Consider the following 19,610-nt stretch of genomic DNA (forward strand, 5'->3'; position numbering starts at 1 on the left):
CTTTTTCCAGGTGGCAACAAGAAAAATTGTTTGTGACAACTGGTTCGGTCTAAGGTTAGTTTTTGGTGTGGTTTAAGCAAAATCTTAGTGTTGATACTACTGTTGGTTTGCTGGTTGGCCACAACTGTGAATCCTGGTAGATGTGTTGTATTAGGAAACTGTATTAGTCCTGATGAGCAATGACTAATTCATTACTGCAGACAAGTCTTAACAAAAAAAGCAGACAGACCAGTATTTCTTCAAATACGTGTACCTGCAGCATGCTGTAGTGTTATAAGAATATTGTTTATACTCCATATGCACAGATTTATATAAATAATGCTACATGGGGAAATAGTAAAGCATTTAGTCGCGGTTTAATGTCTTGCAGTAAAATAGACATGTTGCCCCTGCTGGTGGGGAAAAAACACTTGAATATCTGCAACTTTCAGGGAGGTTTCTCAGCAGACACCAGCGAGCACAGCCCGAAGCTATTTCGCTTGTTTAAAATTCCACTTGGGTGTGCTGTCTGAGAAACGCCTGTGTTTTTACATTGATAGAGAAGTAAAGCAATAGACAAGAGACAAAGCTCTTGAGTTAACACACTTACACTAACCAGACTCCCAGACGCAGGACAAAGTCAATCTTTTTTTCCAATAATGGGGAAACTTTTGATTTCCACCACCTACCTAATGCTGGTAAGTGCTCCTAGTTTGGTTTTATAGCACTCCTACATGATTGATACATGTTTACTTTCTGTCACTTTTGTCATGCCAGGAAGCATTAAAACATTTAAAGGTGACAAGTCAGTTTGAAACTCACTTTCACCTTTAATGCACTCTCTAACCTTGCTTGTTGCTTTTTGAGATTTAGACTACCTGTGCTGTGAAGTAAGATTCACAACCACAGTGGTATAACAAAAAGTTCCAGAAAAAACAAAATTGTCACGGCCGTCATGGCCGGTGTGTTTGTGGAGCGGACCCAAAAGCAAGCATAGGAGAAATAAACTGATGATCAAACAAAGAGTGAGCCTTTATTACGGCTGATAAAAAAAAGAAAAAATAAAACAGAAAAACAAAGCGAGACCAAACAAAAGTGAAACCTAATCTGGGACTGAACTAAACAAACTATGGAGACAATGACACGAGACATAAGATGAAACCTGAACAGGTGAATGAAAAACCTTGAACGTGAAGTACTTTAAACATGACATGAGCATGAACCTGAACTGCTGAAAGCAAACACTCAGTGGCCTGTCATTGTCGTCATAGTTTGTTTAGTTTAGTCCCATTTTAGGTTTCACTTATGTCATTCTTTTCAGCACAACCTCACATGTCTGAATTTACAGTTATGTTTTCATTTTGACATACTGTATTAGCACAACTGATCTAAAGTCAGACAAAAAACAAACTCTGATTAGAAAAAGGTACATTTTTTACTGTAACAACCGCATATACACACTCCAAACACGCTAAATCTCTCACAAACTCTCTCTGTCTCTCTGTCTCTCTCTCACCATCACTCCTTAAATTCCCCCCTCTTTCTAAACATCCAAATGTCATGTTGCCAGAACATTTTTTGATTGGTCAACATTTTACATTTTTCCACCAACACAGGTGTTCTTTGTTTTGTTTCTTTTTTTTATGCTCATAAGCTGAGAATGCTTGCTAGAGCTGTCCTTAGACATTACAGGTTAGGAAAAGATGCCACGTATATATTGTTTATCATGACTCTGGTTTTACGTGGCCTATCAACACAACTGAAAAACTGTTATATATCATCTTTTTGCTTTGTCATCTTGAAGTAGTCATGTGATTGGTTTACCACAACTACTTTATTTATCCTCAGTCAAACAGCAGCACTCATGCGATAGTGGGGTGTGCTGTCTGAGAAACGCCTGCCTTTTTACATTGATAGAGAAGTGAAGCAATAGACAAGAGAAGAAGCTCTTGAGTTAACACACTTACACTAACCAGACTCCCAACACTTTGACGCAGGACAAAGTCAGTCTCTTTTTTTTTTTCTAAGATGGGGAACATTTTGATTTCCTCCACCTACCTAATGCTGGTAAGTGCTTCTAGTTTGGTCATGTAGCACTCCTACATGATTGATACATGTTTACTTTCTGTCACTTTTGTCATGCCAAGAAGTATTAAAACATTTAAACATGACAAGTCAGTTTGAAACTCACTTTCACCTCCAGATCCTGTCCTGTGTGGAGTCGTGCTTTCTGCTGAGATCTCTCTACGTAATTGTACCTGAAATAATTCCACCTGGATACCAAGTAGCAAAAGGTGCCGCTCTGTGTATTTGTGTTATTCCTTCTGTTTGAAAAAGTGTTGTAAGCCGAATGTTTTGTGTTTTATGTCTCTTTTTAACTTTCACTTTCTCGCTTTTCAGTTGAAACCGTCGGCTGTGATGCAAAATCAGTGCAGTTAACTGTGAAGGACCCGAGTTTAACAATAAAAAGTAACGGAGCAGTCGTAGCTTTAACGTCTGTCTCAGTGGGAGAAGGAGGACGGACATTTTCTGTGTCTGCTCGGGACAATAGTGGACTGGAAAGAAAGATGGAAGTTCACCTTGTCCGCAGTACAATGCCGAAAAGACATGTAAGGCAACTGCATATTGTGAGTCGTTTATACAGGTCAGCAGGAACAGTGCATCTTTTTTCTAACATGTCCAAACTTGTTGGAATGTCATAGCGACGAGGCCAAGGCTCCCTGAACCGCTCTAGAAGATGTTTTCGTGTTTTCCCGTCGCAAACGATAGTGGAGAATTATGAAGGGAGCTATCCAAAACTAATTGACAGGGTGAATTGAATGTTTAATTTTTATCATTTATGATCACTGTGGTATACAAATGTTTATTGTCAATACACATCAGATTGTAAAGACTTTATGAATAACAGAATCCTTTTTTTTTTCTTTTCCTTAATATGTATCATTTTATTTGGTTTCTGCTGTAGGTGGGGCCATATTCCTCAGACAGACGTTATTGGTACTTTATTGAAGGAGAGGGAGTCGATACGTATCCAACTGGAGTGTTCAGTATAGACAGAGACACGGGGGATCTGTTCTTGCTCAAAGCGGTGGATCGTGAGGAGTTCCCAGCATATAATGTGAGTGTGAAGATGACGCTGGTTTAGAAGATTTGTAAAGAGTTCCAATAATGTTCCACAGTCATCTTTAAGGAGTGATTTATTAATCATTCAAATAGTTGCAGCGTAATCAATCCTCTACTGAGCATGTTTGTTTATTTATTTTTTCATTCAAACCTGGAACTGGCACAGTTCACATATGGAGTCTTGTTATGTTCCTGACTCTGCTTTCTATATTTGTGTGCATCAAACTAGTCAAACGTTTGTTTGTTTTCCCTCTATAGATTTTGATGATTGTTTTTGACAAGCATACTAATGCGGAGCTAGATGAGAAAATACCCCTGAGAGTGTTTGTAGATGATGTCAATGACAATGCTCCAGAGTTCGTAGGTCCTTTACACTTTACAGTTCCTGAGCACTGTAGTGCAGGTGAGAAAGACAACATACAGTAATAGTTGATTCTGTGGTATTTGACTTTCAGTGCAGTTGCTCTAAATGATTATGGGTTACAATACAGGGACTGTGGTGGGAGTGGTGAGTGCAACTGACAGAGACCAAATTGGCACAGACCATGTGAAGATTAAATATACACTCGTATCTGGATCAGACATGTTTACCATTCATCCAGAAACAGGTGTCATCACAACAACAACCAACACCCTAGACAGAGAGGTGAGCACTGCCTCTGCATCACTGATACCTGTGAACTTTATGTAATTGAAAACTTGCATCATTGAAATCGATGATGCAAGTGCTTTACAACATATTTTTATTATAATACTTTTCTAACATTTCTTTTAAAGTTAAAAGACAACCATGTGGTGACTGTAAAAATCCAGGATATGAATGGTGCACCAAGTGGTCTGTTTGCCACATCGACAGCAACAATTGCTCTGAGTGATATTAATGACAATCCACCAACCTTCATGAAATCAACTGTAAGTGTTTGAAAGAAGTGTCAGTTTGTAATTTGGCTGAATAACTGAAATCATATCGATTGATTTTGGCGTCCTTTTTCTACTTATTTCACCAAAATACTTTTTACTGACATAATTAAACAGCAATTAACCCCCTCTGCTTTTTTTCTTGTAGTATAATGTTACTGTGCAAGAAGATGAAAGTGAAAAACTTTTACTTCGAATTCCTGTTCAAGATAAAGATTTGATAAACACATCAAACTGGATGTCAAAGTTTGTTATTACTAAAGGAAACGAAAATGGAAATTTCAGGATAGTTACTGACCCCCAAACAAACGAAGGGCTTTTGTACATCTCAAAGGTGAGACTGGCTTATTATTCAATTCATTATTATCATTTAGTGATGTTGGTGGAAGCATTTTGCATGGATCACATCTAATGCAAAGTCAGCCTATATACAACTGATTTATATTTATAAACTTTAAAATGTCTTTCTTTTTTCCAGCCATTAGATTATGAGAAGACCAACGATGTCCAGCTTCAGATCACTGCACAAAATGTAGCATCACTGAATGGCAGCAGTGCCACGTGGCAGTCCATCCCTGTGAATGTCAATGTTGAAAAAGTGGATGCAGTCAGGGCTGGACTGGGACAAAAGATCAGCCCGGGAATTTTGACCAGAGACCCGCCCACCAGGTATTATAGGAAAAGCAATAGAGCCTGTGAATGAAAACAAACGCTGTTCTGACAGTGATGTACAGTCTTGTTGGTATATATGCAGGATTTCTATACATGTTACATCAGATAAAAACTTTGGTTGTAAGATTCAGACAATTATTTAATAACAGCCAGACATTTTAAATGAAAATAAGAAAGAAACGTATTTCTTTGTGCCCCCCTCTCCCTGTTAATGCCCTACCTGGCTCCCTGGCAAAACTTTGCTAGATCCACCCCTGCACAGTTACCAGCTGTCAGCTACTTAGAAAAGGATCCTGATGTTATTTGTCTCTCAGAAACAGTTCATAACTTCCTTTCAACTCATTCATGTCACCTAAAAGGTAAACCTGTTTCTTCATTACCTGTTCAGCTCTGATGATTCAGTAAGGACATCTCCTGGTTTCATCTTCATGTTTCCCTCTCACCAAACTGATATCATGACCAGCAGCTTTTACAGCTGTTGGCTCCAGCAAATATCAGCTGATACTAGAAATTAATATTAAATGAATTCTAACAACAGCTGATCAAGCTTAAACCTGCTGCTGTTGTTTAGCGTGACATCTGCCGGTTTCCCCGTTCTGGTGCAAATTGGGCGATAAACAAGAGAGACGGGACTTCAAACCATTCAAAATCACAAAGCTAAAAAAAAACAATCAATATACCTACAATATTGATCAGTTTCCCTGCACGCAGTCGATCTAGGGCCGTTTCTTCTATTAAATTCAATTCTTCTTTTAAAACACTAAAAAAGTCCAACGACACACATTAAAAATGGGCCCCTACAATAACAAATGATCCAAACAAAATGGCAAAAGACTCTTACCAACAGTATACCCCATGCCTATTCAACTACGAAGTTAGTTTGGCCAGATTTTTCAAACCGAGGAATTTATCTGGGCCAGATATTTTTTTTTGAAGCCAGTAAGCAGCAGATCATGATCAATTTCAAACCCACACAACTGTATTGAAAAACAAGTATTTTTTTTTATTCCTATTCCCCTGTAAATCTGGTGACCTCTCACAAATGCACACCAAAAGGTCCATTTTTAAAAAAGGGAGCTATAACTAAACTATTTTTTGCACATTTGAAATAATAATAATAATAACAAAAAAACATTTTGATAATTCCCTTTCAAATTAAAATAAATATTTCGCTGACCACTCACTTTTCCTGCCATGGATGGAGCCCCATCCGTCACAAGTATACAGACACGCTTCATATCCAGACCATTTTCCTCAAAAAGAGCTTAAATCTTCTCAAACATCATTTCGCCAGCTGTGTGTCCCTCTAACGGTAGCAAGTCGAGCAATTTCCCATCCAAAAAACGGACATATACACACAACTGTGCATTATCAGTTCTGTCAGTGATCCCCTGCTATAGACATTACATCAGTTTTCTTCAGGTCATCTAACAGCATTTCAAACTCGTCTGATGCCAGAACTTCAACTCTACAAATATTTGAACTGTCCTACAGGGGTACGTTTTTAATAGCAGATGTCACACTTACTTTAATTTTTTCATCACTTTTCACCGCATCCACCACGGCCAGCATGCAGTATTTCATTGTTTCAGAATCTGTGAAAGGCCTTTTCTTCTTTGCCAAGAAGCAAACACGAAGGGAAGATGCTGCCGCTCTCTCTTGGGCTGTACAGGACCCTCACCATGGTAGTACAACTCCGGTTGTAAGATTATTCAACTCGGTAAAATGAATAAGTGTCAGTCCAGGCAGGGTTAAACCGACAGTTTTCATTGTCAATTTTGCGCTTTTGGAGTGAGAAAGACATGCTGTTGTCGCATCATATATTACGATGATTGTTTAATATGTTTACATCACGGTGCATTGTGGGTTAAATATTGCTAGGCTACTAGGAGTGTTGCATTCACAGTCTACACTACGCTGTAGGAATTTTAAATTTTTTTTTAAATTAACTAATTTTTTGCGTTTTCTCTGTGTTTCTGCCAGGACCACAGGCAGGGCCACTCGCAGGTTGCTTCTGGGCCGCCATTTGAATAGGCTTGGTATACCCACTCACACCCAAGCGAATTAATCGCCTCTGGTTTTTTTCCACAGAAGAGCACTGACTTCACCGCACACACCCACTACCTTTTCACAGCTCTTCAGCCAATCACCTGGCAGAGAGCAACAAACTGCCAGGTGACACTTGTTACATATAGATTCAGGGTAAGATGGGGTGTGGTTGCTTTTTGGACACTTGGAAAAATGACTGATTCACCTTTTCCTGCAGGTCTGTGTCCTTCGGACTACTGGGAATTATGACTATACTGTGTCCTGTGGTCCTCCTCCTACTGCTTTGTGAGTCTCCCACTGTGATTAAGTTGTAAGGGTTAGATGGGGGTTCTCTTGTAGTTTGCTCATTGCATATTAGGAAGTGAACAATGCTGCATACAATAGTGTAGGTATACCACACATAAAAGCACTCTGTGAGCTCTGATTTTGAATATGCCTGCTTTTTGTTGCAGTCCTAGTCCTTGCATTTTTCTGTCTAAAAAAGAGAGAGAAATTGCAGCTTTATGACTCTGGAGACACTGGAGGAATCCCACTCAAATCTAACACGGAGGCCCCAGAGGACAGCATGGTAAGGATAGCAATGTGTAACCAATGTCTCCGTTTCCAGGTCTTCTAAAAAAAAAAAACACACACACACACACACATTTACTTTGTTTTACAAGAAAAATCTTCTTGAAAAATGGGTTTAAAAACATAAACAACTATGGGATACTGTTTGTTCATGATTTGGACAGGGGGAACAAATTATGGAATTATATATGTGTAAAGTGTAGAAGTAAATTTAAATCTACTTTGATATACAAAGAGGTGTTTACAAAGGTTATAAAACTAGTTATGTATTTGGTGGTTACGTGTTTTGATATTTACATGTTTACATGTTTGAATGTTTAGACTGATGCTAAACTTCTTCAAGCGGTTGAGGAGCTCACGCTTACTGTAACCGGCCTGAAACATGAAATACAGCAGTTACGGGAGAAACAGAGTTACCTTGCCCAACGTTTGGACTCCAGTCGTGATAGATCCTCCTCTTCCAATGTTCAGTACAGCACCAGCAGTGCGTCCCCGTCGCCTTATCATGCCAGACAACATTCCAGAGACTATTGCTCGCCTGAGAGGCGTTATCATCGTGATCCAGAGTCTCACCGTGAACGTCCTTCTTCCCCTGTTCCCCAGAGGTTCAATGAGTGGGACAAATGTGAGAAACACGATCAACGCACATACCCTTCCCAACAGCCCCCCCAGTATTCCAGGTACAATTACCCTGACAATAACAGATACCGACGCAGTCCCAGTCCTGCTCCACGTAGAGCTAGAGATGCTGCGTCCTACAGTAGGACCGGTGTTCGTTTCCAGTCCCCGGAAAGGCCTGCACATTTCACGTCCGGCCCACAGGGAAACTTTCATTAGCTGCTGTTGAGGGGCAAACATCAGCTACAGTATCAGGGCCCCAAAACCACATCCCCCAGTTCCCCTCAGAATCTGATGGCTCAGTCTCCTCTAACGTCTTGGCTATTGTCGAGGGCATTGAAGTGTGTGCTCTAATTGACTCTGGTTCCTTTGTCTCCCTTGTGAGTGAAGATTTTCGAAACGCTCATCCAGCTTTGAAAAAACAGCCTATGGTAGCATCCTCTGTGCCAGCTCGTTCGGTCAATGGAGAACGTCTGGAAATCTTAGGCAAGTTAACCGTTGGTATTAGGCTTGGGACTCAGGTATGGCAGCAGGACTTTGAAGTCCTCAGAGGTGCTTACCAGCCAGTCATTCTAGGTTGGGATTTTCTGCAGAGGCACCATGCTCTTCTCGACCTCAAAAACAAAGTGCTGCAACTGTGGGACATGAAAATTCCCCTGTTGCCCAAAGGACATGAGGTGGCTGCCTGCTGTAATGTTTCCGTGTTAGCACCAACCAAAATTCCAGCTATGAGCGAAACTCTGATCACAGCCTGTGTGTCAGCAGCCACACCGGCTTCTCCTGTTCCAACAGACTACTGTGGTTTCTTGGTCCCTAATCCAACATGTGACATTGTTGTGGCTCACACTCTCAGTGAAGTTCAGAATGGTACTACAGTGGTTCGAATGCTTAATCCCTCCAGTGATGAAATTGAACTGTACCCTGGACAGCATCTTGGTGAGTTTCATTCAGGCTCATCTGTTGATATCATTCCACTGGAGCAGACATGTTGTGCTACTTCACCTGTGTATGATTCGACTCTGCCGGTAGAAATAGATGAAACAAACTTGTCACACTCCCAGGTTCAGTCCCTGAAATCACTTCTCCAGAAGTATTCAGGAATCTTCAGTAAGCACTCAGAGGACAGAGGTCACACAGGCATAATTAAGCATCATATTCACACAGGTGATGCTACACCGATTAAACAAAGAGCCTATAGAGTGACACCTGAACAGAGAGCTGAAATACAGACTCAAGTTGACAACCTTTTAAAGGCAGGTGTCATCGAAGAAAGCTACAGCCCATGGGCCGCCCCAGTGGTTCTGGTGCGAAAGAAAAATGGTACGTGGCGTTTCTGTCTCGACTATAGGAAACTCAATGCAGTGACAATCAAAGACTCTCATCCTCTTCCAAGGGTTGATGATGCACTGGATGCGCTGTCAGGTTCTGCCTGGTTCTCCACAATGGACCTTCAACATGGCTATTGGCAGGTTGAACTGGAAGAGAAGGATCGTGAGAAAACTGCTTTCACAACCGGCAGTGGACTTTACCACTTCACTGTTATGCCCATGGGACTCACAAACGCTCCAGCCACATGTCAGCGGTTAATGGAGATGGTACTTCGTGGCCTTCCCTGGAAAACCTGCTTAGGATGATGTCCTCATTTACAGCCGCTCTTTCGCAGAACATCTCCAGCATCTGGAAGAAATTTTCGGCAGATTCCGGGCAAGTGGCTTGAAGCTAAACCCCTCAAAATGCTGTTTTGCCAAAGATCAGGTACAATTTTTGGGCCACATTGTATCAAAACATGGCATCCAGCCTGACCCCAGAAATGTGAACAGTGTGCAAGCCTGGCCTATTCCACAAACAGCGACAGAAGTAAGATCATTCCTTGGACTTTGTTCATATTATCGCAAGTTTATTCAAAACTTTGCGCACCACAGAGTCCCCCTACATGCTCTCACTGAGAAGCATGCACCTTTTCAATGGACTTCTCAGTGCCAGGATGCATTCATGTATCTGAAACATGCCCTCTCAAACCCTCCAGTGGTTTCATTCCCTGACTTCACATTGCCATTTTCTCTGTATACTGATGCTTCTAGCACAGCTACTGGCAGTGTACTAGCTCAAAAACAGGGACAGCAAGAGAAAGTCATTGCCTATGCTAGCCATGCGCTTACAAAGGCAGAAAGAAAGTGGTCGACTTATGATCGAGAACTCTGGGCCATTGTTTGGGCAGTTAGACATTTTCGGCACTACCTCTATAAGCAGCCATTTGTTATTGTCACGGATCACAAGCCCCTCCTGGGTCTTCGGAAAATACCCATTGACAGTGATAGAACTGGTCGCCGTGCTCGCTGGGCTCTTGAACTTGATCCTTTTGAGTGGACTGTGATTCATAAAGATGGCCACCGCCACCTCAATGCGGACGCACTGTCACGTCGCCCTGTCACTGGTGAAACCGTAGAGCAGGACACAGTCTGCACTGCTTCTGCTACCTTGAAACCTGAAGAGAGGTGCGTGGGTCCTGCAGGCCCGCCCAACCATAGTCCCTGCAGTACTGACCAAAAACACATTCCATGCAATGACCTTCCTGATCCACGACTGCAGTGTGCAGCGCTATCTGTTTCATCCACATTTGTGCTTGAGCTGCCTGAAGATGATCTCAAAAGTGAACAACAAAAAGATCCTGTACTGTCAGAAGTCATTGGCTGGAAAGCTAAGGGTCAGAAACCACCCTACTGGCGTATGAAAAAATGCCCACCTCAGGAAAAAGTGCTATGGCACGAGTACTCTAGACTTACCTTTCACAATGGCTTACTCTGTCGTAAAGCTTTCAACCCGTCCCAAAAGTCAGTGTTGCATCAGTTGGTTGTTCCTGAATCTTTAAAAGACACTGTCCTACAGCTGCTGCATGGCAACCCAGTGTCCGGTCACCTATCAGCAGATAAGGTCCTGAAACGTGCTCAGCAGCTATATTACTGGCCATTCATGTCACGTGACATCAGAATATGGTGCACACAATGCACCCCATGTGATGCCAGACGGAATCCCACACCTCATCACAGAGCTCCAATGAAAACAATTGTTGCTGCGGAGCCATTTCAAAAGGTGGCAGCTGACATACTTGAACTCCCCATTACGAGTCGTGGCAACAGGTACGTGCTCGTTGTTCAAGACTATTTCTCGAAATATGTCAATCTCTATGCTATCGCAGACCAACGTGCCACAAAAGTTGCAAAATGCCTGTTTGACAACTTCATCTGTCAGCACGGCGTCCCTGAAATGCTACACACAGACCAAGGACGTCAGTTTGAATCTGACCTGGTGAAACATCTGTGTCAGCTGCTAGGCATCCAGAAGACACGGACCAGCCCATATCACCCTCAATGCGATGGGATGGTCGAGAGGTTCAATCGAACACTTATTGACCAGTTAGCTAAGTTACTCCTTCAGCAGCCTGGCGAATGGGATGACTGCCTCAATCAAGTTGCTTTGGCTTACAACACCAGTCCTCACTCTACCACGGGATTTACGCCATTTTTTCTCACACATGGACATGAGGCACGGATGCCTGCTAATATGCTGTTGCCTACCAACATGTCAGCATCATCTACTTCTGTTTCTCCTGCTGACTACGTCACCCAGTTGACTCAGAGACTTCAGTCTGCCTTCAGCACTGCTGCATGGAACAGAGATTGTGCCCACAACCAGCAGAAACAATTGTACGATAGGGGCATCAAACACACTCCTTATGTTCCGGGTGACTTGGTGTGGTTAAATGACCCCACTACAGCAAAGCAGAAACTGGCTCCACATTGGAAGGGCCCCTTTGAGATATTGGAGTGCCTTGGAACAGATGGAGAAAACCCTGGTGTCACGTACAGGATTCGCTACCTCCTGGACCAATCAGACAAGACTCAAATCGTTCACTACAATCGTCTCAGGCCGTACAAAGCACCTGTTCCTAAAGGTGGAACCAACTCACCTGCTGGTGACATACCTGTACAGCCCCAGATTCCACAGTTGACTGCATTATCAGGTGCGTTGCCCTTCACAGCTTCAAAATCTGCAGCTGAAGGGAGCTGGAATGTTCAGTGCCGCAGCCCTGCAACCTCATCAGACCCTCAGGTTTGTCAGCCACCACCTCTAAACCAGTCAAGACCCCATTCCCACTCTCCTTTGTCCCCTTCTCCTCGGTCTGAGACTGTAACGACTTCCCCCTCTGGCCATGTGGTGATACACCAATCAGACATTGTCCCTTCAACTCCTCATCGTGTATCTGGTGTTTCACGGCGATGTGTGAGACGTCAAGTTGTGCCTCCCAGATACCTCAAGGACTATGTTTTGAACTGAACTTGATTTTGGTTTTGCTGTTGTTTTATTGTTGTCCCCTTTGCTCGCAGCATGTTGGGGTTTTTTTTTCTTCCTTTTCTGTAGGGAAACGGGGACGTTTCTTATGTGAGGGGGGGAGGAAAATGTAAAGTGTAGAAGTAAATTTAAATCTACTTTGATATACAAAGAGGTGTTTACAAAGGTTATAAAACTAGTTATGTATTTGGTGGTTACGTGTTTTGATATTTACATGTTTACATGTTTGAATGTTTAGACATGCATGTTCAAACCAGTAATAAGTATGTGTTATATCTACCTGGTTGTTTTCCCTGTTTTGATCTGAGTATAAGATTTCCTGGCTTCTGAGAGGCCAGTGAAGTACTCATGAGGGCGGCACACAGGAAGTGTGGGTTATTGTTGCAGTGTGCTAAAAAGTAAAGAGGCTGCTAAAAAGTTATCCGTCTCCGTCTTGCTGTACCTAATTATTCAGAGAGATTCCCAACCATCTAGTGAACCCTCACGTTACATATGTATATCTATTATCCCTTTAAAGCCGGTCGGAGCGGACACGCTCCATTTTGCGTAACTATTTTTAAATCCCAGTAGCGCTGCAACCACGTAAGCTAGCGCAATAATTTTTTTTGCATATGAAAGCGGAGGAGTTGTACTTACATCTTATGCCATCAGCTTGTCCTCGGTCACAGTTTCCTTCCACATATAGCTTTGCAAAAACTGCATAAAAAGCACTTGCAGCAACAAAAACATAATATTCCAGAAACACGCTTTGCCGATCCGATCAGCTGTTCATAACACTTCCTACGTCCATCAGCGTGAACTATCACATGTCCGGCATGACCTGTCCGAAACCGGAAGTGACGCCATTTTGCGGAAATGTAGTTTTTTACCATCGTGGCCTCATGAGACTATACTTGTGTTTTTAAAAGTTATCTTTGACTTTATGACTTTCTGTGTCGTTTCTGGGATGCTTAGGACTCATATTGCACTGCTGGAAATATTTTTATTTTGATGCATATGCTGTTATTTTGCAAATTTGCACTATAATATATTTTTTTGTTTTTCCTGCAGTATATGAAAATTGGTGTATCTCAAAAATAAAACTATGAAGACACTTAAAATAATTTTCCTTTGGTGGGAAACTACAGTGGGGCAAAAGAGCCACCGATTGTGCAAGTTCCCCCACTTAAAATGATGACAGAGGTCAGTAATTTGCACCAGAGGTACACTTCAACTGTGAGAGACAGAATGTGAAAAACAAATCCATGAATTCACATGGTAGGATTTGTAAAGAATTTATTCGTAAATTAGGGTGGAAAATAAGTATTTGGTCACCTCAAACATGGAAAATCTCTGGCTCTCACAGACCTGTAACGTCTTCTGTAAGACGCTTTTCTGTCCCCCACTCGTTACCTGTATGAATGGCACCTGTTTGAACTCATCATCTGTATAAAAGACACCTGTCCACAGCCTCAAACAGTCAGACTCCAAACTCCGCCATGGCCAAGACCAAAGAGCTTTCGAAGGACACCAGGAAAAGTATTGTAGACCTGCACCAGACTGGGAAGAGTGAATCTACAATAGGCAAGCAGCTTGATGTGAAAAAATCAACTGTGGGAGCAATCATCAGAAAATGGAAGACATACAAGACCACTGATAATCTCCCACGATCTGGGGCTCCATGCAAGATCTCATGCCGTGGGGTCAAAATGATCATGAGAACGGTGAGCAAAGATCCCAGAACCACACGGGGGGACCTGGTGAATGACCTGCAGAGAGCTGGGACCAAAGTAACAAAGGTCACCATCAGTAACACACTACAACGGCAGGGAATCAAATCCCACAGTGCCAGACGTGTTCCGCTGCTGAAGCCAGTGCATGTCCAGGCCCGTCTGAAGTTTGCCAGAGAGCACATGGATGATACAGCAGAGGATTGGGAGAATGTCATGTGGTCAGATGAAACCAAAGTAGAACTTTTTGGTATAAACTTAACTCGTCGTGTTTGGAGGACGAAGAATACTGAGTTGCATCCCAAGAACACCATACCTACTGTGAAGCATGGGGGTGGAAACATCATGCTATGGGGCTGTTTTTCTGCCAAGGGGACAGGACGACTGATCCGTGTTAAGGACAGAATGAATGGGGCCATGTATCGTGAGATTTTGAGCCAAAACCTCCTTCCATCAGTGAGAACTTTGAAGATGAAACGAGGCTGGGTCTTCCAACATGACAATGATCCAAAACACACCGCCCGGGCAACAAAGGAGTGGCTCCGTAAGAAGCATTTGAAAGTCCTGGAGTGGCCTAGCCAGTCTCCAGACCTCAACCCCATAGAAAATCTGTGGCGGGAGTTGAAAGTCCGTGTTGCTCGGCGACAGCCCCAAAACATCACTGCTCTCGAGAAGATCTGCATGGAGGAATGGGCCAAAATACCAGCTACTGTGTGTGCAAACCTGGTAAAGACCTATAGTAAACGTTTGACCTCTGTTATTGCCAACAAAGGTTATGTTACAAAGTATTGAGTTGTATTTTTGTTATTGACCAAATACTTATTTTCCACCCTGATTTACGAATAAATTCTTTACAAATCCTACCACTGCAACTCCCCCTGACTTCTGCTCCGCGGCTGCTGGGCGAGCCCTCATCTGGGACTCTCCTCAGCTCTTACTGGAACAGTGGCGCGGCTGCCCCTTTGTTGGTCTTCCATGGTCTCTTGTGTTCTGGGGGCCTCTGGATGTCTGGAGTTTTGATCTCCTCCATACCCGCTTCACACCCTGGAGGACGGGGCTGTGGCCCCCCCACACTCCCTAGCAGATCATTACATGGAGAAACCTTTGGAATGCAAGCATGCTGATCCACACAGGTATGCACACATGGGTATTCACAGACGCGGACTAAAGCTTTCTTGGCTGCTGCCTCAAAGCACACTGTGCGCTGTCTATCTTGCGTGCTGCACAATATCGTTTATTATTTAGTAAATATTGATATCTATGACTAGCTAGTTTATTGTGATGGTGCTTTGTTTTCTCTATTATTATGTTGCTCTTTGTTGTTTGCTGTCTCCTCTGTTTGTTTTTTTTGTTTGTTTTTTTTTTTTTCTCCATACAGGTGACCCAGGAGTTCTTTTTTTTTTTCTCTCTCTCTTCCCCCCCTTCTCACCGTCTCTTCTCCCCTTTGGTTTTCTTTCTTTCTCTCCCCCTCTTTCTCTCATTCATTCCCCCTGTCCTATTTATTATAAAAAAAATAAATAAATAAAAAAATAAAAAAAAAATCCTACCATGTGAATTCATGGATTTTTTTTTTCACATTCTGTCTCTCACAGTTGAAGTGTACCCCTGGTGCAAATTACTGACCTCTGTCATCATTTTAGGTGGGGGAACTTGCATAATCGGTGGCTGACTAAATACTTTTTTGCCCCACTGTAGTTTGTACAACTTTTTTGTATTTACAGTTTTGAGGGATAAGCCTCTTAAATTTCTCTAACTACAAATATATGTTAAAAAAACAAAAACGATTTTAAATTTTTTTGTAGTTTATTGCACTTTTTTGCAATTTATGTATGTACTATGCACTTAATGCAGACATATTATTAAAATCTGGGCTATAATGGTTGTATTGATGTATAGCAACTTGAAATGCTCCAAAGAATGGCTCCACAGCATGTAAAAATATAAAGTAAGCTCTGGCGGACTTGGTTCTATGGTAGGTGTTAAAGGGTTAAATATATCATTAGATATCTTTTTCCATGTGGCTTATTATATCTCCAAAAGTATTACAAATTATCTCCAAAATTTCAGGAGTACTTACGTTTAGTTGCATTTCATTTATATAATTTTTTTAAGGGATCTTATATCTGTTTTCACTCTTGTATGCTTTTCATACAAGTTTCACACAAGACAGATACAAACTTTATAAGACGCCCCATCAATAACCTGTCAGTTATGCTAGCAGTGTCCAAGCATTCTTTTTTTTTTTTTTCATACCACGCATCCCTGCAGTGGCTCTTGGGAACCTCTGTTCTTTATAATTGGGAATCAAATGGCCACTATCTCCATTATGCAATGTTGTTTATTATTACAAACATATTATTTGTTTGTTTTTGATACATCCAACAAAAATGTCTTGTGGCAGACCTTTGCAAAAAAAATTCAAAAATAAAATAGCAGAAGTTTCTTTTTCTGCAGTAAAATAAATATCTGTGAATGTCTGTAAAAGATATTATTTCTCTAACTTGTTGGTCATCTGTTTGCTCGATGTGTAATATATATATATATATATATATATATTAGGGGTGCAACGATATTCGTATCGATATTGAACCGTTCGATACAGTGCTTTCGGTTCGGTACGCATATGTATCGAACAATACAAAATTTTTAATTTATTTTATCAACTTTCCTTCTGACGATGCTGTCTGTGTTGAGCGCTCAGTGGATCTGCGCTCGACAGTGCAGCCTAGGCGGAGTAGTCGAACGCAGATTCACTGAGTGCAGGGCAAGCTAGCAGACAGAAGTTAAGCTCTCCTTACAACATGGACCCCCCCCCACCCTCATTCAGATCTGGTGTTTGGAACTATTTTGGTCTTCATGTGACATATGACCCTGAAGGTAAGCGCGTCATGGACTAAAGGAAAACAGTATGTTGGATGTGCCACGCAATGCTCAATTACATGGGTGGGAGCTAGTGTGTTAGCGCAGTTAGCTCGTTAACGTGTTGACGCCGTCCAGCCCCACGCACGGGCGATCCGCGGTAGCTCGTTAACGGAGATTTGCCGTGTTGTGGCGTTAACGTCATTTCAGATTAACGCTGACAGCACTAGTGGGAACACAACGAATATGACTGCACATTTACTCCGACATCATCCTTTTTTTTTTTTTTTTTTTTTTTTTTTTGGGCCTGTCCCGTTTGGCTCTTTTGCCATCAGAATTGTTGTCTAAAGGCAAAGAAAGATGCCCAACGGATTTACTTTACCAAACTGACCATCCCAGCCTTACCGTAATGGTCCATTTGATTCACCTTTTATTGTTTATTTTATTTTCACTTACTGAATACGGGACAGACTTGACTGGGGGAAAGAAGGGGAGAAAGAAAGAGGGGAAGAGAAACAGCTGAGAAGAGACATCATCCTAGTGCAAAGACAAGTGGAAGCAAACAAAAACAACAAACACGCATGCTACAAACTTTACCCGAGTCATTTAGACAGCTGTTAGCACATGATTTTCCTTATGGGGACCTGATATGTTTAAAATGCTGCGTATAGTATAGCTTTTATTTTGTTACAGAGCCATTTCTCTGTAACAAACTCTCTTTTCCAAAGATGAATGTTTTCTCGATGAGATAGATTTATTTTTTTATTACTTTGTTGTTTCATCAACATTAAATATAAAAACTGTACTTTTGAGTTAAAATATATATTTATAATTTTAATAAATGACAAATTAAAAAGGCATGAACATTTTTTTTTATCAAAAAAATATCGAACCGTGACACCAAAGTATCGAACCGAACCGTGAATTTTGTGTATCGTTGCACCCCTAATATATATGTGACCTTCAGTCATGTCCTCAGCAGCTTTGAAAGTGTTGTATGCTTCCTCCTATTATCCAGGCTTGGGAGTAATAACAGGTAATAATAACAAACTACCTGTGTCTTCCAAATGGGAACAGAAGAGGATGGGCAGCATTCAGGGGACGTGGCTCTGTAGCTGACTCAGAGGTCACGGTCTGAACGCTTGGCTTGTTACTGGGGTAACAATGTAAAAACAGAACGATCAAGTGGTGCAGGTGTGTATCTGCTATTCTTTGTTGCTTTATTTTGTTGTTGTTGATGTTGTTGTGTTTTTTATTTTTAAGCAAAAGTGGTTTGCACTAAAAACTATGAAGATGCAATATTTTGGAGCTTTGTACATCAGCAATCAATTCTCTAAAAAAATTATATCTTTATTTTTGGAGGGTAAATTTAAATTAAAACAAATACATAATGAAACAAAATAACAATTACCTAATATTTCAAAATATGTAATGTAAAATTACACCTTCATAATAATCTATTTTAAGCACAGTTGATTTACTTCTGCAGAATTTCCTAAAGGCACAGAAATTGTGTGTAACCATGTTTTACTTCAACTCGGAGACTGTGAGACGGGTGCAGTTTGAACTCACTGTAAGTCAGGTTGTTGAAACATTTCCAACAGTAGTCGTGTTACAATCTGCACGAGGGCAGAACTGGAGCACTAACGTGTTACTGCCTGAAACTAAATACAACTGGCTGCACAGGAAAAAACCCAGTCAAAAGACAGTGTATACCCTATATGTATTTTGCATTGTTAAGTTGTTATTTGACATTAGCATTAAGGGGTTGTGTTTAATTTTTGCTGCTGTAGCAGTTATTTGTGGTTTGTTTTTAACATTTAAAGGAACGTGATTATAAAACAGCATAATCAACAAACATACAATAAGCAGACATGCACCCATACAACTTGTACTTTTAGTCTTTACTGTTTATTTGTTTAAGTTTTTGTCCAATATCTTTTAATTTGTAATTAAAAAAACAAAACAAATGTCCTTGTGATTTTTCTGGTTGTACTGTATATAAAGGTCAGATCCAAAATGGTTGTTTATTGTGTTCAGGTTTTATGTGCACTCTAGTGTTTCACAGGGTGGAGCCCACATACACATAATACACTATGTGCAGTGTTCCAGCATCTCAACTCCTTGGCTTATAATTACTTCAGTCCTCTGCAGATCTAATTGGTGCACTGATGTTATTACTGACAAACAGCCCTGACCCACTGAGGTATAGACCCCACTGGACTTCTGAAGGTGTGCTGAGATCTGAGGAATTTAAAGGCCAAGTCAACATCTCAAATTTGTTAGCCTCCTCCTCACATGAACTGCAATACACCATGCATTTTGACACCTTTCTTTCAGAACCTTTTTGGGGTTGTTTGAGCCACAGTCAATTTTCTGTTCGATGGAACCACACAGACCACCCTTCACTCCCTGCGTGCATTAGTCGTTGGTTCACCACTGTTCCTTACTCTAGTTCATGTCACAATGAAGGTCAGTAATTATTATCACAGACTCATTAGACCAAGACATGTATTTCCCGTCTTTTGTTCTTAGTGAAACTTGTGTGGTCTTCTGGTTATTTGAGTCCCTTTTGCATTCTGGCAATTCTCCTCTGTCGTCTGACATCAACAAGGCATGTTCACGCTAACTGGATATTTTCTTTTTTCCAGACCATTCACTCTTACACATGTAAGATGAAAAGTTAGATGAAGGTATGGAACGCCAGGACTGCCATAATGAATTAATTAAATACACCATTAAATAATTAATTAAATGTGGCAA

The 19,610-nt window shown here is 41.3% G+C and overlaps 1 protein-coding gene across 5 annotated transcripts; it reads left to right on the plus strand.

Annotated features, from left to right (window-relative positions):
- Window positions 1–543: 543 nt before the first annotated feature.
- Window positions 544–19,600, plus strand: LOC147334227 (desmocollin 2-like protein). 5 transcript variants are annotated; one of them, XM_086286469.1, is made up of 14 exons: window positions 544–677; window positions 2,183–2,273; window positions 2,380–2,588; window positions 2,682–2,789; window positions 2,945–3,097; window positions 3,361–3,505; window positions 3,594–3,748; window positions 3,880–4,014; window positions 4,169–4,354; window positions 4,499–4,689; window positions 6,784–6,867; window positions 6,959–7,026; window positions 7,194–7,309; window positions 17,866–19,600. In XM_086286469.1, the coding sequence occupies exons 1-14, from the start codon at window positions 639–641 to the stop codon at window positions 17,875–17,877; spliced, it is 1,692 nt and encodes a 563-aa protein (XP_086142595.1). In that variant the 5' UTR covers window positions 544–638; the 3' UTR covers window positions 17,878–19,600. The 5 variants fall into 5 exon arrangements, with proteins under 5 accessions (XP_086142595.1, XP_086142591.1, XP_086142593.1 ...); XM_086286465.1 differs by lacking the exon at window positions 17,866–19,600 and adding an exon at window positions 7,633–8,148; XM_086286466.1 differs by lacking the exons at window positions 544–677; window positions 17,866–19,600 and adding exons at window positions 1,485–2,046; window positions 7,633–8,148.
- The last annotated feature ends 10 nt before the right edge of the window (window positions 19,601–19,610 follow it).

This window comes from Aulonocara sp. 'chitande type north' Nkhata Bay, linkage group LG3, assembly GCF_057382095.1.
Source record: "Aulonocara sp. 'chitande type north' Nkhata Bay isolate Kocher_YH1m ecotype deep benthic linkage group LG3, A_spYH_male_GT1.1, whole genome shotgun sequence".
Taxonomy (NCBI): domain Eukaryota; kingdom Metazoa; phylum Chordata; class Actinopteri; order Cichliformes; family Cichlidae; genus Aulonocara; species Aulonocara sp. 'chitande type north' Nkhata Bay.

Excerpts from the sequence above, each read along its gene's own strand:
- LOC147334227 (XM_086286465.1), top strand. The coding sequence starts at position 639 with ATGGGGAAACTTTTGATTTCCACCACCTACCTAATGCTG. Across the intron at positions 4,690-6,783 it reads ACCAGAGACCCGCCCACCAG|AAGAGCACTGACTTCACCGC; the intron begins GTATTATAGGAA and ends TTTTTTCCACAG. Across the intron at positions 6,868-6,958 it reads AGAGAGCAACAAACTGCCAG|GTCTGTGTCCTTCGGACTAC; the intron begins GTGACACTTGTT and ends CTTTTCCTGCAG.